This window comes from Anopheles funestus, chromosome 2RL (assembly GCF_943734845.2).
Source record: "Anopheles funestus chromosome 2RL, idAnoFuneDA-416_04, whole genome shotgun sequence".
NCBI classification, from domain to species: domain Eukaryota; kingdom Metazoa; phylum Arthropoda; class Insecta; order Diptera; family Culicidae; genus Anopheles; species Anopheles funestus.
The window spans coordinates 52,399,780-52,417,781 of NC_064598.1; the positions used below are offsets into that span (position 1 = coordinate 52,399,780).

At 43.4% G+C, this 18,002-nt stretch overlaps 2 protein-coding genes across 9 annotated transcripts in view; both read right to left on the bottom strand.

Moving 5' to 3' along the window:
- Positions 1 to 18,002, bottom strand: part of LOC125760775 (uncharacterized) — a 122,155-nt gene that overhangs the window by 13,897 nt on the left and 90,256 nt on the right. For 7 of the 8 annotated variants that reach the window (XM_049421240.1, XM_049421241.1, XM_049421237.1 and 4 more), the window contains one exon: positions 5,063 to 5,268. In XM_049421240.1, the coding sequence (XP_049277197.1) occupies positions 5,063 to 5,216 (154 nt within the window). In that variant the 5' untranslated portion in view covers positions 5,217 to 5,268. The remainder of the gene's footprint in view (positions 1 to 5,062; positions 5,269 to 18,002) is intronic. The other variant, XM_049421238.1, reaches the window with a different exon arrangement.
- On the bottom strand, positions 9,267 to 11,960 carry LOC125760819 (uncharacterized). The gene is made up of 2 exons (XM_049421340.1): positions 11,503 to 11,960; positions 9,267 to 11,441 (listed from the first exon to the last, which is right to left on the bottom strand). Exons 1-2 carry the CDS (start codon positions 11,584 to 11,586, stop codon positions 10,539 to 10,541), a joined length of 987 nt encoding a protein of 328 aa, XP_049277297.1. The 5' UTR covers positions 11,587 to 11,960; the 3' UTR covers positions 9,267 to 10,538.

The window sequence follows — 18,002 nt, forward strand, 5'->3', positions numbered from 1 at the left end:
GCAGCGCTAAGTGTATTATAAAATATCACAACAATGTCCCAAACGCAACCAGTAAACAATAATTTTGCTCGTTCGGTTGATGGTTGTTTTTTCCCCGCGTTCCATCCATGTTGTCTAGGGCACTTGCGGTGGAGAAAAGCGATTTGATGTTTTCTTTGCGCTCGGTTGCACTCACTAGCGCAAAAAGGTATACTACTATTTTTGCCTTCGTCTACCATTTTACCGGCTTCCGGGAATCATGTCAATTGCCAATAATCAATCACTCTTAGTGGCGGAACGGCACAACAAAAACCGAAACCCATCGTTTTGGGGACCCGGACCATAAGATTCCGCATTGCTTCTGTAATCATTCATTCCATTCCGCGCCGCTGGTGTGTTGTGTGGTTTGCTGTCAAATGACGAACTTAAAATGGGACATTGGCTACTAATTCAACTACATTTTTTCGTTCCTCTTTTTTTCTGTTGAGTGAAAAACTTGGCTGGGCCATAATGTTGCAAAAAGTATTTATATATAATCCGTCCCGCTTCGTATCATCGAATGATTAGTGAAAATGGTGCTCGTTTCCATCTCTCCGAATGTCGTAACGCTTCGTTGTGTTGTTTTGTGGTTAGCTTTCCTTGCTTTATGGTGACTTCGTTTTCCCAGCTGACCTCGATTGCTGCTGCTGTTGACCATTGGCCGAGGATTCTTGAGTGCCCGAGTGGCACAATTTGGAAAACTGAGGTTTACAATTGCCGCAGCAGGAAGGTAGATGGGATGGGAACGAGGCCGTTTCAATGTCGATAGAGACCGATCTACTAAAACCGATTGTAAACAGTGGGGCTATTAAAAAAATATATACCGACACTAACACACGCACACAATATACACATGTGGCCATTAAACAATAGTTCAGCTGATTGTTCGACATTGTGGCATATTTTCTCGTTTTACTTTTTCCCTGCCGAACGACACTGCTGCTGCTGCTGCTGCTGGGGTTTAATTTTTTTACACCTGAGTGACTTTACGTACACGGAGAAAAAACGGGAACAAGCGACGAACCCAACTTAACTTACCCCCTGCCAAGGTATGGCAGCTTACGATAGTTTAAACCGGCAACACAATTCCAACTATAAGTTCACTTTAATATGTCCATTTTCTTGTCTGCTTTCTGCGGTGGCAGAGGTGGTTTAGTTAAAGGTGTAACTTCTTTTTTTGAATGGCCACAGGAGAAAATAAAATCGAAAAGCGGAAAAGAATAAAGAAACTTTTTTTTACTATTCGCAGTGATTTTTTTTCGCTTTCGAGTCTGACCGTCGTCGTGGTCGTGTAAGAAGTGACCGAGTTCCGTTGCGTGCTATTATTGTTGCGAATTGTTGCGAAAGTTGCTACCTTCAGCCTGCGAACTACGTCATTCGCTTTGTCGTGCTGTCGTTCTCAATGGAGTGGAAAACACTTGGCGCCCTACACTTGCCCTAATAGGGCAACCCGTGTTGGTAAGATTTATGGCAGACTCGGTGGCGCTTATTAATGGGCCACAGGGTCCAGCTGTTATCTATGCAAAGGCACTGGGGTTTCCCGGTTCTCTACCACCTGGCCACCTTCATCCTGCAACAGTGTAAGGTGCGCCTGTGTGAGGTGTCATATTAGCATACAATCGATCGAGGTCAAAACGTGTACAAGTATGGCAATTGTAATGGAGAAAGTGCCTCTTTCCTTGTTAGCATGGGGCGGTTGAACAATACAAACACAAAACGAAGGTATGTACTAGAAAATGAATGTTCAAAGTATTTGCCTTCGGAACGGAAGAAACCCCATGGAAGTCACATCGTAAGGCGGGGCTGTTTCTTTTCGGTGTACTATATGTTTTGTACAATATCATTGCTAGAGGCGCCTAACATTGGCACTGCACCGGGTATGTGAAGAACATGTACTTCAACCCTTTGCATCCACCATAGAAGCACGTTTAGTGGTGGTGCACCATCCCGAGTCAGCATTGGTTTTTTGTTGTTGCCACTTTTCGTCCGCTGACTCAGCACAGAAACAGAAACAAAGGTTCGATGAACAGAGCGAAAGCAAGCAGCGATTGAAGAAGAAACGGAACCCAACGGGACACATCCAACTTTCTCCCTCGATGTGCGGGGTGCGCACGGGGTTCACTTTCACCCTCGAACGGCATCATCGTGAAATCGAATCTCGTTGCCTCAAACCGGACCTTGACGTTGTGTGCCGAAACGGGTTTTTTTTACTCTCTTCCACTTTGGCACCCGACGGACACAGTGCGTCACTTCCGGATTTCCGATGTGTTTTTGATTTCTTTCAAGTTGGGACGAATTCCCACCTCCAACCCCCTCTTCTTCTCCCTTTCTGGTGAGTGCTTTTTTAACGCATGGCTCGTTCAGCTCGGTTGATGTTTGGTAAATTTTTATCTACATGTGCGGTTGATTGAACATCAGGATATTCGATCGGGAAAACCGATCAAGGTTTCATGTTCGATGGACAAAGGGCAAGAGTTGAAGAAGATACCAACGGTGCAATGAAGTAGAGCCGATTTATATGACTTCCACCGGTACCGGCACCTTCTTACGGTCAGCTCGAAAGCATGCCAAGGCAGTCATGGTTGAATAACGCCGATCCAACGAATCGGTACCGATTGTAGCTGCATGGTTACGGGGAATTGGTGATGTTTACGACTTTTTAAGTGTTGATTTGAGTCGTATGGTTAGATATGTGTGCGTTTTAGTTGAACAGAAACGATAAGTTGTATCAAAAAACTTAATTTCAAATAGAAATATTGGGAAACCCTGTAGTAACCTTTTAATGTACGTTGATGATTTCAATATTTTCCTCAATATTCAATATAGTGACTAAAGACTAAAGATAAGGATTGTAATACGTTACAACCCTTGCTAAATTTGATTGTCCAATGTAACTTCCTTAACGTCTATGTCGAAACAAGTGAGTTGGTGTCAAATATTCGTCTTAGGCAACCGATTCTACATTTTTATAACGTAAATGGACTTTCGATACAATTTTCAGATAGGACCCAGGATCTAGTTGTGCTTTTAAACAATAAAATTAACGTTCCGAGTTGATTACGATGAAATTATTAGTAATTACATTTGGACCATTTGGTTTATTACGCAAAATGACAAGCGAATACAACGATCCTTTATGTTATAACACTTTGTTATTTAGTAGAGTTCGTCAAATATTAAAGTTTGGATCTGTTGTATGTGTCCATACACACCCAAAGGCATCGAAAAAATCTAAAGAAATATGTCATATGGTCAAACACCACTGTGATCTTTTATCAGACGCGTTCTTTACTGTTAGGTATAGAATCTGAAGAAAATCACAACTGACAGACACAGTACTACACAAATATAGATTTTAATTGTCGTCCAGTGAGACTCTATTTTGCGATCACTTAGTATATAAGGAGGCCTCTGTTAGGTATGGATTTTCTTGTGGAACTCGGAATGGCGGACAAGATTCACAAGTACAAATAAACAATTAATGTAAATAAAAAATATATTAAACCCATCGAATTTTAATACACGCATATTTATTTAAGAATATTCTTTTATAAAAAGAACAATTTTTAGATGGTTTCATGTAAGTTTCAAGCAGTTAAGAATTACTTACTCATGCAAAAAAAAAAACTTCAATTAAAACAATCCGTAAACCGAATAATTCAATTCTCTTTGACAAAATGTTTTCAGTTGTTACAACAACAAAAAAAAAAACAACAATCCAACACTTTGACCAACTTTTTGTAATTGCTTTTCATCGATCCACATCGCCGACGACAATAAGCTCCCAAAATTCTAATAACGTTATGCTTTTGAAAAGTTGTAAAAAAAAAGAAAATCCTTCCCGAAAAAAGAAAAACAAACTTTGTACAAACCATTCTCGGCCATCGGCAATCGGCCACCAAAAAATGGCAGGAAGGGCCAAAAGTTTGTGTTTATGATCTGATAAATTGTTATTCGCCAAGATGCCCTTACAGAGGTGCCCTCACACAGGACTCGCCTAGAACAGGAGCAAACTTTTTTTTGGGCAAAAAGTGCCATTACATCGCGGTGGCGTGTGTTCCGCTACGATAAAAACATTGAAAACGATGAAAAATTCGGTTTGTGACTTTCCAGAACTCATTAGTGTACTTTTGGCTTTGTGGAAAGACAAAAGAAAAACAACAATTACAAAAGCAACAACAACAAAAATCTCCCCGACATAAAAACTTTGCCAGTATTTAACGGCATTTCGGTGCAAAATTCGAGTGAGCCAAAATAGCCTGGGACCGATGTTTGTCAGTGGCATTTCCGTTTATCGCAAACCAAACGGTGCGTATCGTCAATTACATTTTACCACAAAAGCCTCAAAAATGCCCGACCACACAAATACACACACACCCCCCAAAAACACAGTCATTTCACTGGAACACAAAACCATAGAGGAGATATCGTTCGAGAGCTTCAACAAAAAACTCCTTAACTTACTCTTGGGAGATGCTTCCGTTTCACGCGTTTTGCACGCCATTTCCTGTAAAGCGGGCGCACCGTTACTGCGTAATGGTGGCGCCTTATCATTGCCGGCGTAGTGCCACGCGTAACGGCGTATTGCCGGGGCCCTGCTTGATGTGGTTCACGCCTCACGGAAAAGTTACGACATTGGCATTGTTTTGCACAAATTTTTCAAACGAGCATCGGGAGCGAACATTGAACGAAAAAGCAACGAACAAATCAGATAAACTTCAATTCAATTTGCTTCCACATTGTTACCCAACTGCCAATGTTTGCCAACTGCCAAAGGTGAATAGATGGATGCTGATTGTTAAGTGCCACACCGAAGTAGTAGTCGTTTGAAAATGGGTTTGGTTGTTTTTCCCTCTCGAAAGGATTAATGTCTCAGACGGTGGTATTATTTTCTTGCGATGAAAATAAACTGCCGAATGTAATGAAAAGTAAAAGTGTTTGCTTCGAATTTACGGCTCGTTTCTTTTGGGGAAAGAGTATTCTCATCTGCCTGACGTGTGACAACAACAGGTTGCATGTGCTTGAAATAGAAGGTTTTACTTACCACTACTACTAATACTGCCACTATTACTATTGCTATCGTCTAACGGTATACTATCACTAGTGGTAATCTGGAGACACAGCAGTCCAGCGACGATAAGCACGAGTGCCCCGTGGCGTTGGAAGCATTTGTCCAGCAGTCGATCGATCAACTTCATCCTTCTCTGCACATCGAGCTCTCGTTCGCTCCGGTCTTGGGTCAGGTAGCTGCTGTGAAATAAAGGAAAAGAAAGCAAACCATACTTAATATCAGTACAGAGCCTTTATCTATAGTGGGGAACCATCCCCAGCTGATATGTTACGGCTTATGGGGAGTAAGGGTAAGAGTTTGACTTGGAAAATCAGAACACCATCGACAAACGCAGCGGTCGATAGACGAGGACCATGCCATGCGTCGGAAATCGCTTGAGTCATGAAGCACACAATGGCCCACAAAACGAGTAGCCCAGCAACGACGAGCGAGGATGCGTCCACCAACAAAGGAATCCGCACGCTGCACGCTCATTAAGTCCGGTGGTTGTGCACCGTGGCCCTGGGCCTTTGGATGCACGTACGTAAGCCTTTTGTGGCCAACGGAGACGATGGGTTATCCAAGCGTTACAATTCCACCATCGGCAAAACGGTAAGGCACGGTTACGGTTCACACATGGCTATGCCATTGCGTTAATCATCGATCATCAGCGCTCGGCAGCTCGGTGATACATCGGTGGAAGGGACCACCAGCGCTTGTCCGTGCATCCATTTTCCCGCTAGGTTACCCGTAATCGGATTATGGAAAATCCGGCCGACCGTTACACCGTAAGGCATCAGTCAAGGCACTCTGTTTTCAGCGAATCGGTGTGATACACAACGCATTGTACGAAAATGGATGTTTTTGTTTAGTCTACAGACAGGCGATCGCACACGCAAAATGGAAGGAAAACTTTTACTTTTTTTTTGGCTAGTGTCGTTTTTCACCAATGGATGTGGAAATCTCACCGGCCACCGACAACGACATCGCACCGAAGTTCGGACTTTGGTCAGGGGCGTTTGGAGTACACGTAGACACTATGAAATGCATCACGCGGACAGTTCGTTCGACATGTTTGCATACGTAATGAAATGGGAATATCGCGAGCTGATAAGATGGATGGTTCTTCAAGAAAGCACAACACGATAAATCAGTAAAAAATGCATTCCCTGATGACATATAACGATGTATCGATGTGTCGGAATTCTGATGCTGTCTTCCGATAAACCTCATCATCAAAAAAAGAAGCTACTATTTCCACTTTTAGAACACCATTTAGAGAATGAGAACCATACTTCCCTGTTGTCTATTATGTCAATTTCATGTTTGAATAACTTAAGAATTTTCAAATGCGTTTTCCATCTTGCACTTTACAATAATGAATAAATTGCTATTTAAGTATAGCTCATTTGCTAACAAGATACCCCGTTCCACCATTGAATTGCTCTTTAAAGCTATAACTTGGTGTGTTCGTGCCGGTAGTTTATGATGTTGAAAACTTCCTTCCTCATCATGATAATCTTCGCCGTGAAACAACAAAAAAAAACGCCAATAAAAAGTGACATCGGATATGAGCGCACAATCTGAGTCCTGGGCTTGATCCCCTACTGATTGTACTCTATTTTATGACTTTGGTAAAAGTTCACAACCGCAAAGGCAAAACCGCAAATGTGCGAAAAAAAATATAATAGCACAAGAAAGAGAGAAACCCGACCCAGAAACAACGTTGATTGCGGGCTTCCGGAATGACCCGACTTAAGATGGATGGAACTTGTGGGAGCAAAAAAAAAAAAAGCGCCCCCAAACACACAAGAACGAACGCTAGTAGAAAGTGAAGCAAACTAAGGAGCGTAAAAGTAGGAAGGGGAGCAGAAATTGTGCACAACCACACACATACACACACTGACACACAGGCACAAAACAACATTATTAAAAGTTGCCCGCCCCGTTGCGGGAACGAGAGAATCGGTGGTGAAAGAACCGTATAGTAAGAATATTAGTTTAGCAAGTTTCCATTGTGACCCAAGCTTTGGGCATCGCGGTGGGAAGATGGAAGGCAATCGGAAGCGGAACAGGAAGGATAAAGAAAGCTCTAGGACTTTGATCGTTTCGACCGGCAAGCGAGGGAGTGAGGTTCTTTATCGAAGTTCTACGATGTGGTCTAGGGAATTGATTGTTAGTTTTCTCTAACGACGAGCGAGAACTCCAATTTAGTTGTCACAATCAGTTATGTCGGTGGGCTAGCTCATTCGATTTGACGGCAGTATCCGGACGGTCTGCCGGTCTGTGGTTAATTACCAGAAGGTAGAAGTCCCTGAGCCCTTGGAACAGGAGCATTTGGGAGCAGTATTAGGAATTGTGAAAGGATTGAGAAGGATGGACAAGAACTCAAGTATTGTTTTGAAGTACCCTAGAAGAACTTTGAGAAGGAGTTCTTGTTGAAATTGTTTCACTTCGTTACCATACGTACGTTTAATGTTTCAAGAATTATCTTTCCATATCCTTCTCCTCCTAAATGATCTAAGCTTTAAAATGAAGAACAATCCTAGACACTTGAGTAAATGAAATAATCAAAGTATGTAAATGTAGCTCATAATCGTTACATACTTACGAAAGCTTTCTCAACTTCATCACTGCATCATTAATATAGCTTATTTTCGATCTACTCTCATCTGGGGCGAAAACTTTTCAAGCTTTACATTCTTTTTTCCGCTACTCAACTCAATGATTATCAAACTTCCAGCGTACAAAAGTTTATCTGTCTAGAAACAACGTGATGAAGAATTATCATCAAATATTTACAAACTGTCAGAGAAAGTTTTGCTCCAATATTATACCCGCAACACATACGCAAACTCAGATAGAAGGCAAATTGAAGTGTATTCTAAATTGCTTCCCTTGTTTGATTGCTTCTACGTTTTTTTTGTTGGTACCGGCTGTCCGTAGATTTCACGAGCAATCTTAAGAATGCAAATGTAGCGTCCCGCTACCTTACAACACACGACCGAAATGATTGAAAAGAACCTTCAGAACACCTTCGAAGCTTTACCGGAGTGGTGAGTGTAATTGAGCGTCCGGATAAGATGTGCAAAACGATCAGGGGTTAAGGTTCTGTATAGTGCGAACAATCGGTTTCCCCCGCCCCGGTTGGCACGGAAAGTCAACATCAAAAGAGAGTGGAATTCCCATGACAAATTTATTTGTGCGCTTGTAAAATATTTGCCCAAAGCACGTAGGTGTAACCATCCTTGAGACGTTGTGCTACTACTTCACCACTAATACTATTCTTCCTGTTTTCCTCTGGTGCTTTCCGGACACTCTTACCCGTGGACGCTTTCGTTTGCTTATGCGTAAGAAACGAAACAAGACGATATTTATCCAGTAAAATATCCCACTCGCATGGACGGTTGTTCATTGAAAATAGTAGCAAAGAAGCAAGGAAGGCACTAACTGAAGGTGTGGAAAAAACATGAGACCCACGAGAAATTGCTGCTCATCCATCATCTCACACTGACGCTTTCCACCACTGTTCTTCACTGTCACAACTGCCCAAAGTCTCTCCAGAGGAATCTTGGGATGGTGCTTCGAGGATGTGGAACCGGCATGTTTGCAAATAAACATACTTTTAGCGCGCAAAATGCTTCACATTCCTTGAGCTGGTTCACGATGGTTCTCTGCTTGCGCTTCGTCGCTCAGCAGTCGTAATGAACCGAAAGGGCATGGGATGAAAACACTCCACCATCAGTGGGCAAATTGCTACGCAGCCCTTGACAGGATTCTGCATATGGCTTGTGGAGGGTTCGCGAGAACCACCAGCGAGAAATGTTCTGTAAGAAGTTTTAAATAAGAACACGATGCTTTTAAAATGAGCACGTAGCCTGAAGGTATGCTTTCCGTGGAAAGGGTCATGCAGGCAAAATGCAAAGGATGGCGCTGATATCCGGCGCTTAAAACTCTGCATAAATGCCGTTCAACGTGGCTACAACAACTGTGGCAAGCAAAAAAAAACCCCTCTACAAATGCATACCGAACAAGAGTAAAATGTAAGCGGACCAGAAAGCAATCTACTCACTTCCTGCACTTAATTTGGCCACCGGCAGCAGAAGAGAAAGAAACTTTTACTTTCCTTACTTCTACTTTACAGCCATGGATCCTTGCACCATTCTAAACGGGGTTCTGCGACCATCGTTTTTTTTTCTGTGTGTGTAGTATGTCTGTGACAATCCATTCGCAGAATAAATAGAACGAAGAGTCGTGAGAAGAAAAAGAACGGCTGGATGTATCTCAAGATGCTTTTGTACGGAAATGTCGGGAATTAAATTTTAATTTCAATCTTACAAACTTCCACACGGTCCCATGCAGCATTGGGATATTCGACTGCAGGTGTCTACTGCAGGTGAGCTTGTGTACGGTGGCGCATTCTGTAGCAGCCAAAGTTTATTTGCCATTGCACACGTGCTTGCAGCAGCAACAACAGTGCATGAAATGTGCAAAATACGCGTTTCGCTTGTGTAAAGCTCGTGCTGTTAGCGCTATGTCAATAGACGTTCGCTGTGTGATGGTTTGTTTTCGCTTGGGGATATGGGGGAAACGATTTTCATAGGCACTCCATGTCCACTGCTAGGGATTGCTGATTTTCCACGTATATTGCCAAATGAGAAGATTGGAAATGAATATTTAAAATTCCACTGAATGAGCAATGTTTTAGTACATTGCAAAAGTAAACATTAATTCCACTTTCACAGCTTTACCTTCTTTGTAAGTTTCTCTTGAACTTTTGGTTGAATTAAACAGTCTTAAATACTTGTCAAGACTGGCTTACGTCTGGTGTTGTTCGGATAAAGGCTTATTTCCCATCCAAACTACCTATACACGTTCGCTAATGCTTGAATAGAATGAAATTGAGGATGGCAGAGGATACCTTAAAGTTTTGTTCCAGAATGGGACAAGGGATTATTAGCTTCCTGCCTGTTTCGACACATTCTGTAAGGCGTTCAACGTAAGGCGACAGGATGCAAATCGAGTTAGAAACACCCGATAGCTCGTATCATGTCGTGAAGTTTAAGTTCAACTTCGGTGTTCGGTTGGCAGAGAAGAAAAGCTATAATACATCACATCCAGTTGGCATGATGAAGATCTCAGGCGTCAAGCCGCTCACCTCTTTTAGCTGCCAGTTTTCTTTTTCTCGCCCAGCACATACCTGACTAGCTGACATTTCAATGGCACATGTTTACACGTTTGGCAAGTATGGTAAGATTGATGTACTACCAAAAGATGGTCGCCCAACTGATAAAGTCGGCAACAAGCACGGCTTGACGTACCATCTCTGTTGCGAGGGAAAACACGTAGAGATAAGCTTCCTGTTGAAAGTGGAACATTTCCTTTTAAAGGGATGCATTGCTTTCGGAATCTGTACCTATCCATGTGCCATAATTTTATTTGATGCAGCTTATCGTGTTCAACCCGACGGTCAGAAGAAGGCTTCCGGTTGCGACTGTTGCTTCCTGAAGCAATTCTTCATCTTCTGTGACACCTCTCGTTCGTTCTTCTGCATCAGCTGGCGTCGTTGGACGACGCACTTTTCGAACTTGTTCACGCGCTGTGTAAACACACTGGACAGGTGTGTCATCCTGTTTGCGAACGATTGCATCGTTTCCGTGGTCAGTTTCGCTAGGTTCGCAACGGCACCACCGGTACAGGCAAGAAAGCTACGCCCAAACCCGGCATCTCGGTTGAGACAATTGTTCATCCTGCTGTACGGTTCCTTCATCAGCTGTTGCGCTTCGTCTATCTCGCGCCGCTGCTTGGCCAAATGTTCCGCTAGCTTGTCATGGCATTCGTCCACGTTCGTGCGCAACTTGTGCTCGTACTGGTCGATCTGTGTGTGCAGCAGCTGCATGCAATGGTTCTCGTCCGGCAGACAAACATCGCGGTACTCCACAAACTCGTTCTGGAAGTAGTTGCGGATCTGCTCGTTTATCTCATCCACTTTGCGCTTTACGGCATTCATCGTCTGATGACGATGGTGCTCAAATTTTGCCCTAGTGTCAGCGACATATGCTTGCATGCGATCCTTTATGCTCGCTACTACACCACGGACGTGTTGACCGATCTGAAGGAGGTTCACACTGAAGAAACCCGATTTGAGCTTACCGAACAGTTCAGCCAGATTAGGTTGTGATATGTTGCGCACTGCTTCGTGCGGTCGCACTGTTTCATTTTCGAGCTTCTCGTGCAGCTCTAGAGGATCGGTCGGCAGTACATCCTCCACGCAGCTCATCGGCTGCTCAGTTCGGATGTCTTCCTCGTCCGATTCGTCCAGCGGTCCGCTAGCAGATTTCAGATTCTCCAGATAGCTTCCATCGTTAAATTGCTGCAAATGTTGCGATCCGTTGAAAAACTCTTCAGAACAAAACTCTTCCCAAAGTTCTAACCTGGAATATGTCGACGTGTTTGACACCTGTCGATCGTGGTAACACCATCAATGTTAGTGCTAGTGCCGTCACTAACCAGACCATTGCGTATCTCGTTTCCTGAACGGGTCACGATCGTACAACACGCACTCGAAAAACTATGCTTTGGCAATCTTTAGCTTGTCTGATAGCTTCCGGACGAGTTCCGTGCGTTCTCTGGGCGACAGGTTCTAGACGTATGTACGTGTCAGATTCGCGATATAGTAACCACTCTCAGACCAACGTTAACAACTTTACTGACCATTTCATAACGGACAAACCATAACGTTCGTACCATGTTTTCACTACTTTCGTTCCCCGGCCATCCATTGTGCACACGGCGACAACTGCGCAAATAGTTACTCACCATATTGGCGATGCGTTGCGTCCTCATCCACGGCATCGTCCAGCTTGTATTGACATTTTAATCGAACCCCACCCGTACCGCGTTGTTGCGTCGTGCCGCGATAACTTTATTGCCCACCGCAGCAACAGGCTGGTTTGGTGGTTTGTGCTTTGGTTTATCGACAGCAACTCGGCGAAGCGGAAGCCGGTCTGGCCACCGGCAAAAACCAACAAACCGACGGAAACAATTTCAACTGTCACCGCAAAATGAAGCTGCCATCACGACCCACAACGACGAAGGTGCCACGCTTGTTTTCGATACGCGCACGGAATTTATTTCCCATTTGGCACAACATCCAACTCCAGCCAGCCGGTTCCTCATCCCGGAGGGCCTCTTGGTACTGAATGAGTGCGAGCAACCTCGTTTCGAGGTTTGATTTGTCACATTGTCTATGTCGTTAACTGCGTGGGCAAATTCGGTATCATTGCGTAAAGTTCGCTAAGATGCTTTGTGTGCTTGAAAAAGAAAACACCAACGAAATTCGCAAACAAAGCTCGCAGCTCGTACCAAAGGTGACAGACAGCGAGAAGCGGTGAAGAAAGTTCAGTTTCAGGAATCCAATTACATCAGAATCGAACTGAACAATTCAATTTCCGGCCGTCCTATCCTGAGGACGAAATGAAACGAGCTGTGGGCCATCGTACACCACCGCACTGGCATCACAGTGCGTGCCACGTTTTGGGTAGCACTGAAGGAGTTTTCGATGGGAATAATTTATGCAGAAATGTTGTGATTTATGGGGAAGCCCTTCGGGGAATTGGCGTGGGAGGAGAAATGCCGTTCAGCATCCTTGGCATCCGCTTGGGTTCGATTGGTGGACGCCACACAGCAGCTAATGCAAAAGGTTCCGCCTCTGACTGAGCGGAGAATTTATTTGACAAGCAGAAACCCTCCAGAGAGCGTTCCTGGTCGCCCATCCTGCGATGGAACGTGACCTCGTACACGTTTCGGGTAAGTGTTGATTTATCATTTCTACGACAACCATTTACCGTGAGACTTTCGCTAATGGTCTGACTGGAACCGGTAGATGCTAGTCGCATCCACATTAACCGCACCATACACAAAGTTTATAATCTAATGCAAATGGAAAGTGAGGCATGTGTGCGCCATCATAGCATAGGCCTCCGGATGCATAAGCATCTTCTCTTGTGAGTCGGGCAACCGGGCACTCGCAGGCAAGGAAGGATCGCTCACACACAGCAAAGGCTTCGTAATGAACTCCCGTTGCAAATATCTGCTTAATGTCATTCATAATTCATGCACATTTCCAAGGGATGTAATTATGATTTCACTCGGGGCGTCCCAAGTACAGTAAATCCGGTGCTTAGGCAAAGCTCTTGCTAAGCTTGCCTTCCGCACCGCTTCAAGCCGTGCTCAATCGCTCAATTACATATCCCAGGCTGTTGAGACTGTTGATGGTAAAGGGCACTGGTACTGGTGATGTTGAGTTACACAAATTATCACCCGGGTAAGTTCATATACTCGTGTTTGAGCGGTACTTGTGCTTCCTTAAACAACCAAAAATAAATGAAAAACAACGGCACACAGCACCATGCAGTCGTGTGTATGTGTCTCGCTTAGGCTCGGATTCTGTTTCAATAAACCATCACACGTCGTTGTAACGAAGGGATTCCATCAAATTGTTATGCTAACGATATACAACGGCTCGATGATGTTTGTGTTTCCACGTGCTTTCATTTAACCGAGACGTTACACGGCGTTTGTCCTGCCGAACCGGAGCAATGATCATGCCATGGTTAGATGGAAAGATTTCACGCGTCTCAGCGTCCGGTAGTAACGACGGAAGCCCAAAACCACTCATAAAACACGGCCATTAATAAGCGAAACACGTTCCCGTGAACCTATCGTGTCGGATCAGTCGAACTGGTTGTTCCGCTTTTACTAGCGACAAAGACCCCATTCCTTACACGTCACGGTATGGCAAGGCGAGGACAACTATTCCTGTTCCTGGTAGCTCGTTTCGTATGGGCTATAAAAATGGTTCTTTACACACGCAGTGCTCACATCTCGCACCAACACTGTCCAAGTCCAAAATGGAGTACGATCACGGCTACCGTATTCTTGGAAAGGTTCCCGCTCAAAGCGAAAGAAAGTGTCCCCACAAGTGAACACCACAAGAAGCCATTCGAGAATCCTACCAATTAGTAATGTGGCCACTGTTAAGCGTTCCCGGGATCTTCCGCATGTCAGGAATCTCAATGAGATAGACCATCACACACCCGGCCAAAAGCGAACACGGACACTGTCTGTGTTTCATTGTAATTCTTCGGTATCAATTTATTGCTCCCCCTAGACACAGTCGGCGAAGTCTTAGAACGATAGTAACGCGTAACTTACAGATGGCAGACCGAAGATGGTGTCTGCCACACAAAAAGCTGTTGGATAGGTTGGAGTGTGTCAGCCGGGGTCACGGTACGGTTCTGTACGGCATGCAAGTGCTCGGTTGAAGCATCATAACCTTTGAACTGTAAAGCTGAAGAAGGTTTCGTTCGAGCAGGACAAACCCGGGCAAAGAAAATGGTTTGCCCAAAAAAAAAAAGAAGAAGTAACCATTAATTCTTCTCGCTTACATTCACTTTTATTCGTGTCGTTGGCCGAAGTCGTTCGCATGAAGGAAAGCAACGAAGAAATTGTACTAGATTAAACTCTCTTTGTGTGACGAGGAAAGCTTCGGCCCACAGTTTACATCACGCTTGGTTTTTCATTCATTGTTGTCGAGGTGCCATCGGAAGCCATCGAGCTGACAGCACAAAGAAAGACAGGCCACCGGTACAGGACAGGACGGGTACACATCGTCGTCAAGTAGGCGCGAAGCTTAACGGCGAAAAGAAAACGAAAGTAGTCCGGGCCTATGTTCGGGCTTGGCCACACTCACTAACGGCTATCGTGAGCTTTAAATCTAGGTATACGGGTAATGTATTCACGTAACAAAGCTGACGCTTGAGAACGAAAGACGGAGAAAATGGGAAACGGCGATAAAGAGGCCACGCTGCACTGGGACATAGGAGCTTCAATTGCGTGAAGAAAATCTAAATATAAGCGGAACAGAAATAATCTTGCTCTTGAGCCAATAGTCGTAAAGTAGATGTTTCATGAATATAAAATAAATTAAACAATTAATTAACTAGCAGAAAATTGCTGTGATAATTGAAAACAGTTTCAATGGTGACATTTGAAGAACGAACAAGTACATAGAGATGAGAGAATTTATTCTTATACGTTTATTAAATTTTGCTTCAAACAAGGAAAATTGCCTTAATCTACTAAAAGCAATATTCGTCACACAGTTTAAGCTAATCGTTTTCGCTAAACCGTATCCAATTACTTATGGTAATTACATTATGCTACGGAACAAAGTAATTTGATTTCTATGCGTAATAGAAAATGAGATTAAAATTGGTGCACTTCCCAAACCATTCTGCTTTTGCTACAAAACCAAATGAAAATGCTATCCATTGCAAATGAAATGACTGTTTTATGCCGATAAATAAGCCAACTCATTTGTGTCCCTAGTGCCTAGTGTCAATCAATGTCTCGTTGTCAATAGAATCACTTTCATCGAAACCAGTCGCTTTGCGTCACGCTGCTGGCCCTCATGCTTTCGTCTGGTCTCAGCTTCCAACCTCGCTGACAGGACAAAAGTGGCCGGTCTGTGACATTTAATTAAACGCGACATCCGCTCGGGGCAATCCAATACCAATAATGCGCTTTTGATGAGTTGTAGGCACAGTGTGAACAGAATCACGCACATGCCTGTGCAATTTCCACGTGATAAACTTTATCTTGTTGAGCTGCTGTACATTTCTTCAACCGTTGAATATAAGTAGACGCGTAATAAAATGCGAACATTTTCAATCATTCGTGTTTCGCAAACATCAACTAGGCGTGGAGACACGGTCCTCTCTGGGTATGCGTTTATCCTAGAGTTAAGCTTTGGAATTCCCACGGGCATGGATTATGTTCCGATTTGCGATAGATTAACATCAATATTACGATTCAACGACGAACATTGGAGAGCAATGGCGTGTGACACGTGGCTCAGGGAATGGCAAACGAAATGGAGACGTAATTGTGGTTTACCAAAGGTACGGATAGGATGATAACAGGCTGGTTTTGTCACACCAGCGAAAATGCTACCTAACACACCAATTAACACAGCTTTTGCGGTGAACGCAAGGAGCTTACAGGAATGGAACCGCCAGCTTGCTGGCAACACTCTCACCTCAATTCCGCACACATCATGTACTAGCGAAGGAGTAAGAAAAGCGCGAAAGTCATAATGCCACAATAAAATGACAATGAACAGGATGATAACAAGAGGATACAAGAGAAGACGTACCACTCACACAGACGCAGGTGAAACGATAATGATCATTGTTAATGGTTAGTAATAAAGAGATTGCCATTTGTCGCATCGTAAACATAAAACAATGGCTCGAAGGTAGATAATTGTTCACTGATGCTTCGGTAATGTTAAGTAGATAATAGATGTACACAAATTTCCAACAAGAAAATGTTTTGTAAATAAAATCAATATGTTCAGCAATACGGCCAGGCCGTTCTTTATGAATAAAAAAAAATCAATATGTTCGAAGCGCCATAACAACCGTTTATTAGTATGTTTCAGTGTACATAAATATTCCATCCTTTGTAGTAATTTATTGTATAAATGACTTATTTAATCAACTGTGAAAATTCTTTGGATTTGATTGAACCTAATATCAAATCAAATTGAGTCTTGGGGCAGCCCAGTAGCGGAGATGGTATTAACGCCGGTCTCTACAGGACCGGAGATCAAATCCCATCTAGACCGCATCCCCGAACGCAGCATTAAATATCTCACTACAGGGTAAAATCAAGGCAATGGCCAGAAATGATAGGTTTTTAACTGGTAAAGAATTCTTGAGGTTTTAGTGTCACAAAAGAAATTGTTGAAATAATATGCTTTATACATTTTTTTCATCATCTACATTGTCTAAATAATTTCCAGCAGTTCTGATACAAGACAAGAGATGCTCAATTCTTCAATATCTTATAAACCAACAGCACATACTATAAGTAGCAAAGGAATCGACCAATGCCAAAGGACAGAAAAGAAATTTGTAATTGCTTGTCGAGAATTTATGAGACCGTACGTAAACCCAATTCAATCCGAAGGAAACACACTTCCAGTTGCAAGTTGCAGCATCAATTTCTCGAGCAGAAATCATATCGGCATGTGGGAAGAAATAAATCTACCAACATAACATCCTCTCAGATCCTACTCACCACCGTTGTGTTTCGTACACTAAAACCTCGTAGAATGAGGAATCCTTTCTTTCGCAGTTGCACTTCACAAGAGTGTTCTACCATCGATTGCAGCTCCCAGCAGTTGTAAAGATCCCTCTTTACCAAGTGCAACATACGTCTACGATTACAGTCACCAGGCCACCAGTTCCAAACGTACAAGCGCGTTCAACTCCTCGTTAGTTAAGTGCTTGTAAGCAGGCAGATTGAAAACCCATCTCAGTCACTACTACCGACACTTGTGCAACGTATTTAATGCAATGAGTGTAATTAAGTTTCGTCCCACTTTCAGTACGTGACTTTGATTGCGGAGCGAATCTTTTGGGTAAGAGCAAATCCAATCATCTGCACGGACGGCACGGAACATTTGCAAACAGCAGTGTAGCGTTTGTTCTGTTTGCAGAACTGAAACTACTTAACCTTTCTGACGGCTTGATTGTGCGCTGCAAATGATTTCTAGCATTTTGTAAGCATTGGGAAAGCAGATGCCAGCAGATTACCGGAAATGATTTGGGTCAAGATTTGTAGCAGTTTGCCATCACCCCAGGGTGACCATTTCGAGCGTAAAGATTAACTATGTGGCACCGAGCTTCATGCATTTTGATCGTTTGGAAAAAAAGATTCGAAATCAGTGTGGCAACGTGAAGTCACTATCCAGACAGCAACTTCTCTTGGTTTTGGTATTCAAGGTCAATCAGCAACCATGCGTCACTAATTTTAAACGGATGCTGTGTATCTTCTGTATACTTGGGAAAAGATAGCCGGTTTT

Coding starts and splice junctions, on each gene's coding strand:
- LOC125760819 (XM_049421340.1), bottom strand. CDS start 11,586: ATGGTCTGGTTAGTGACGGCACTAGCACTAACATTGATGGTGTTACCA. Junction 11,442..11,502: donor AACACGTCGACATATTCCAG/GTTAGAACTTTG, acceptor CAACATTTGCAG/CAATTTAACGATGGAAGCTA.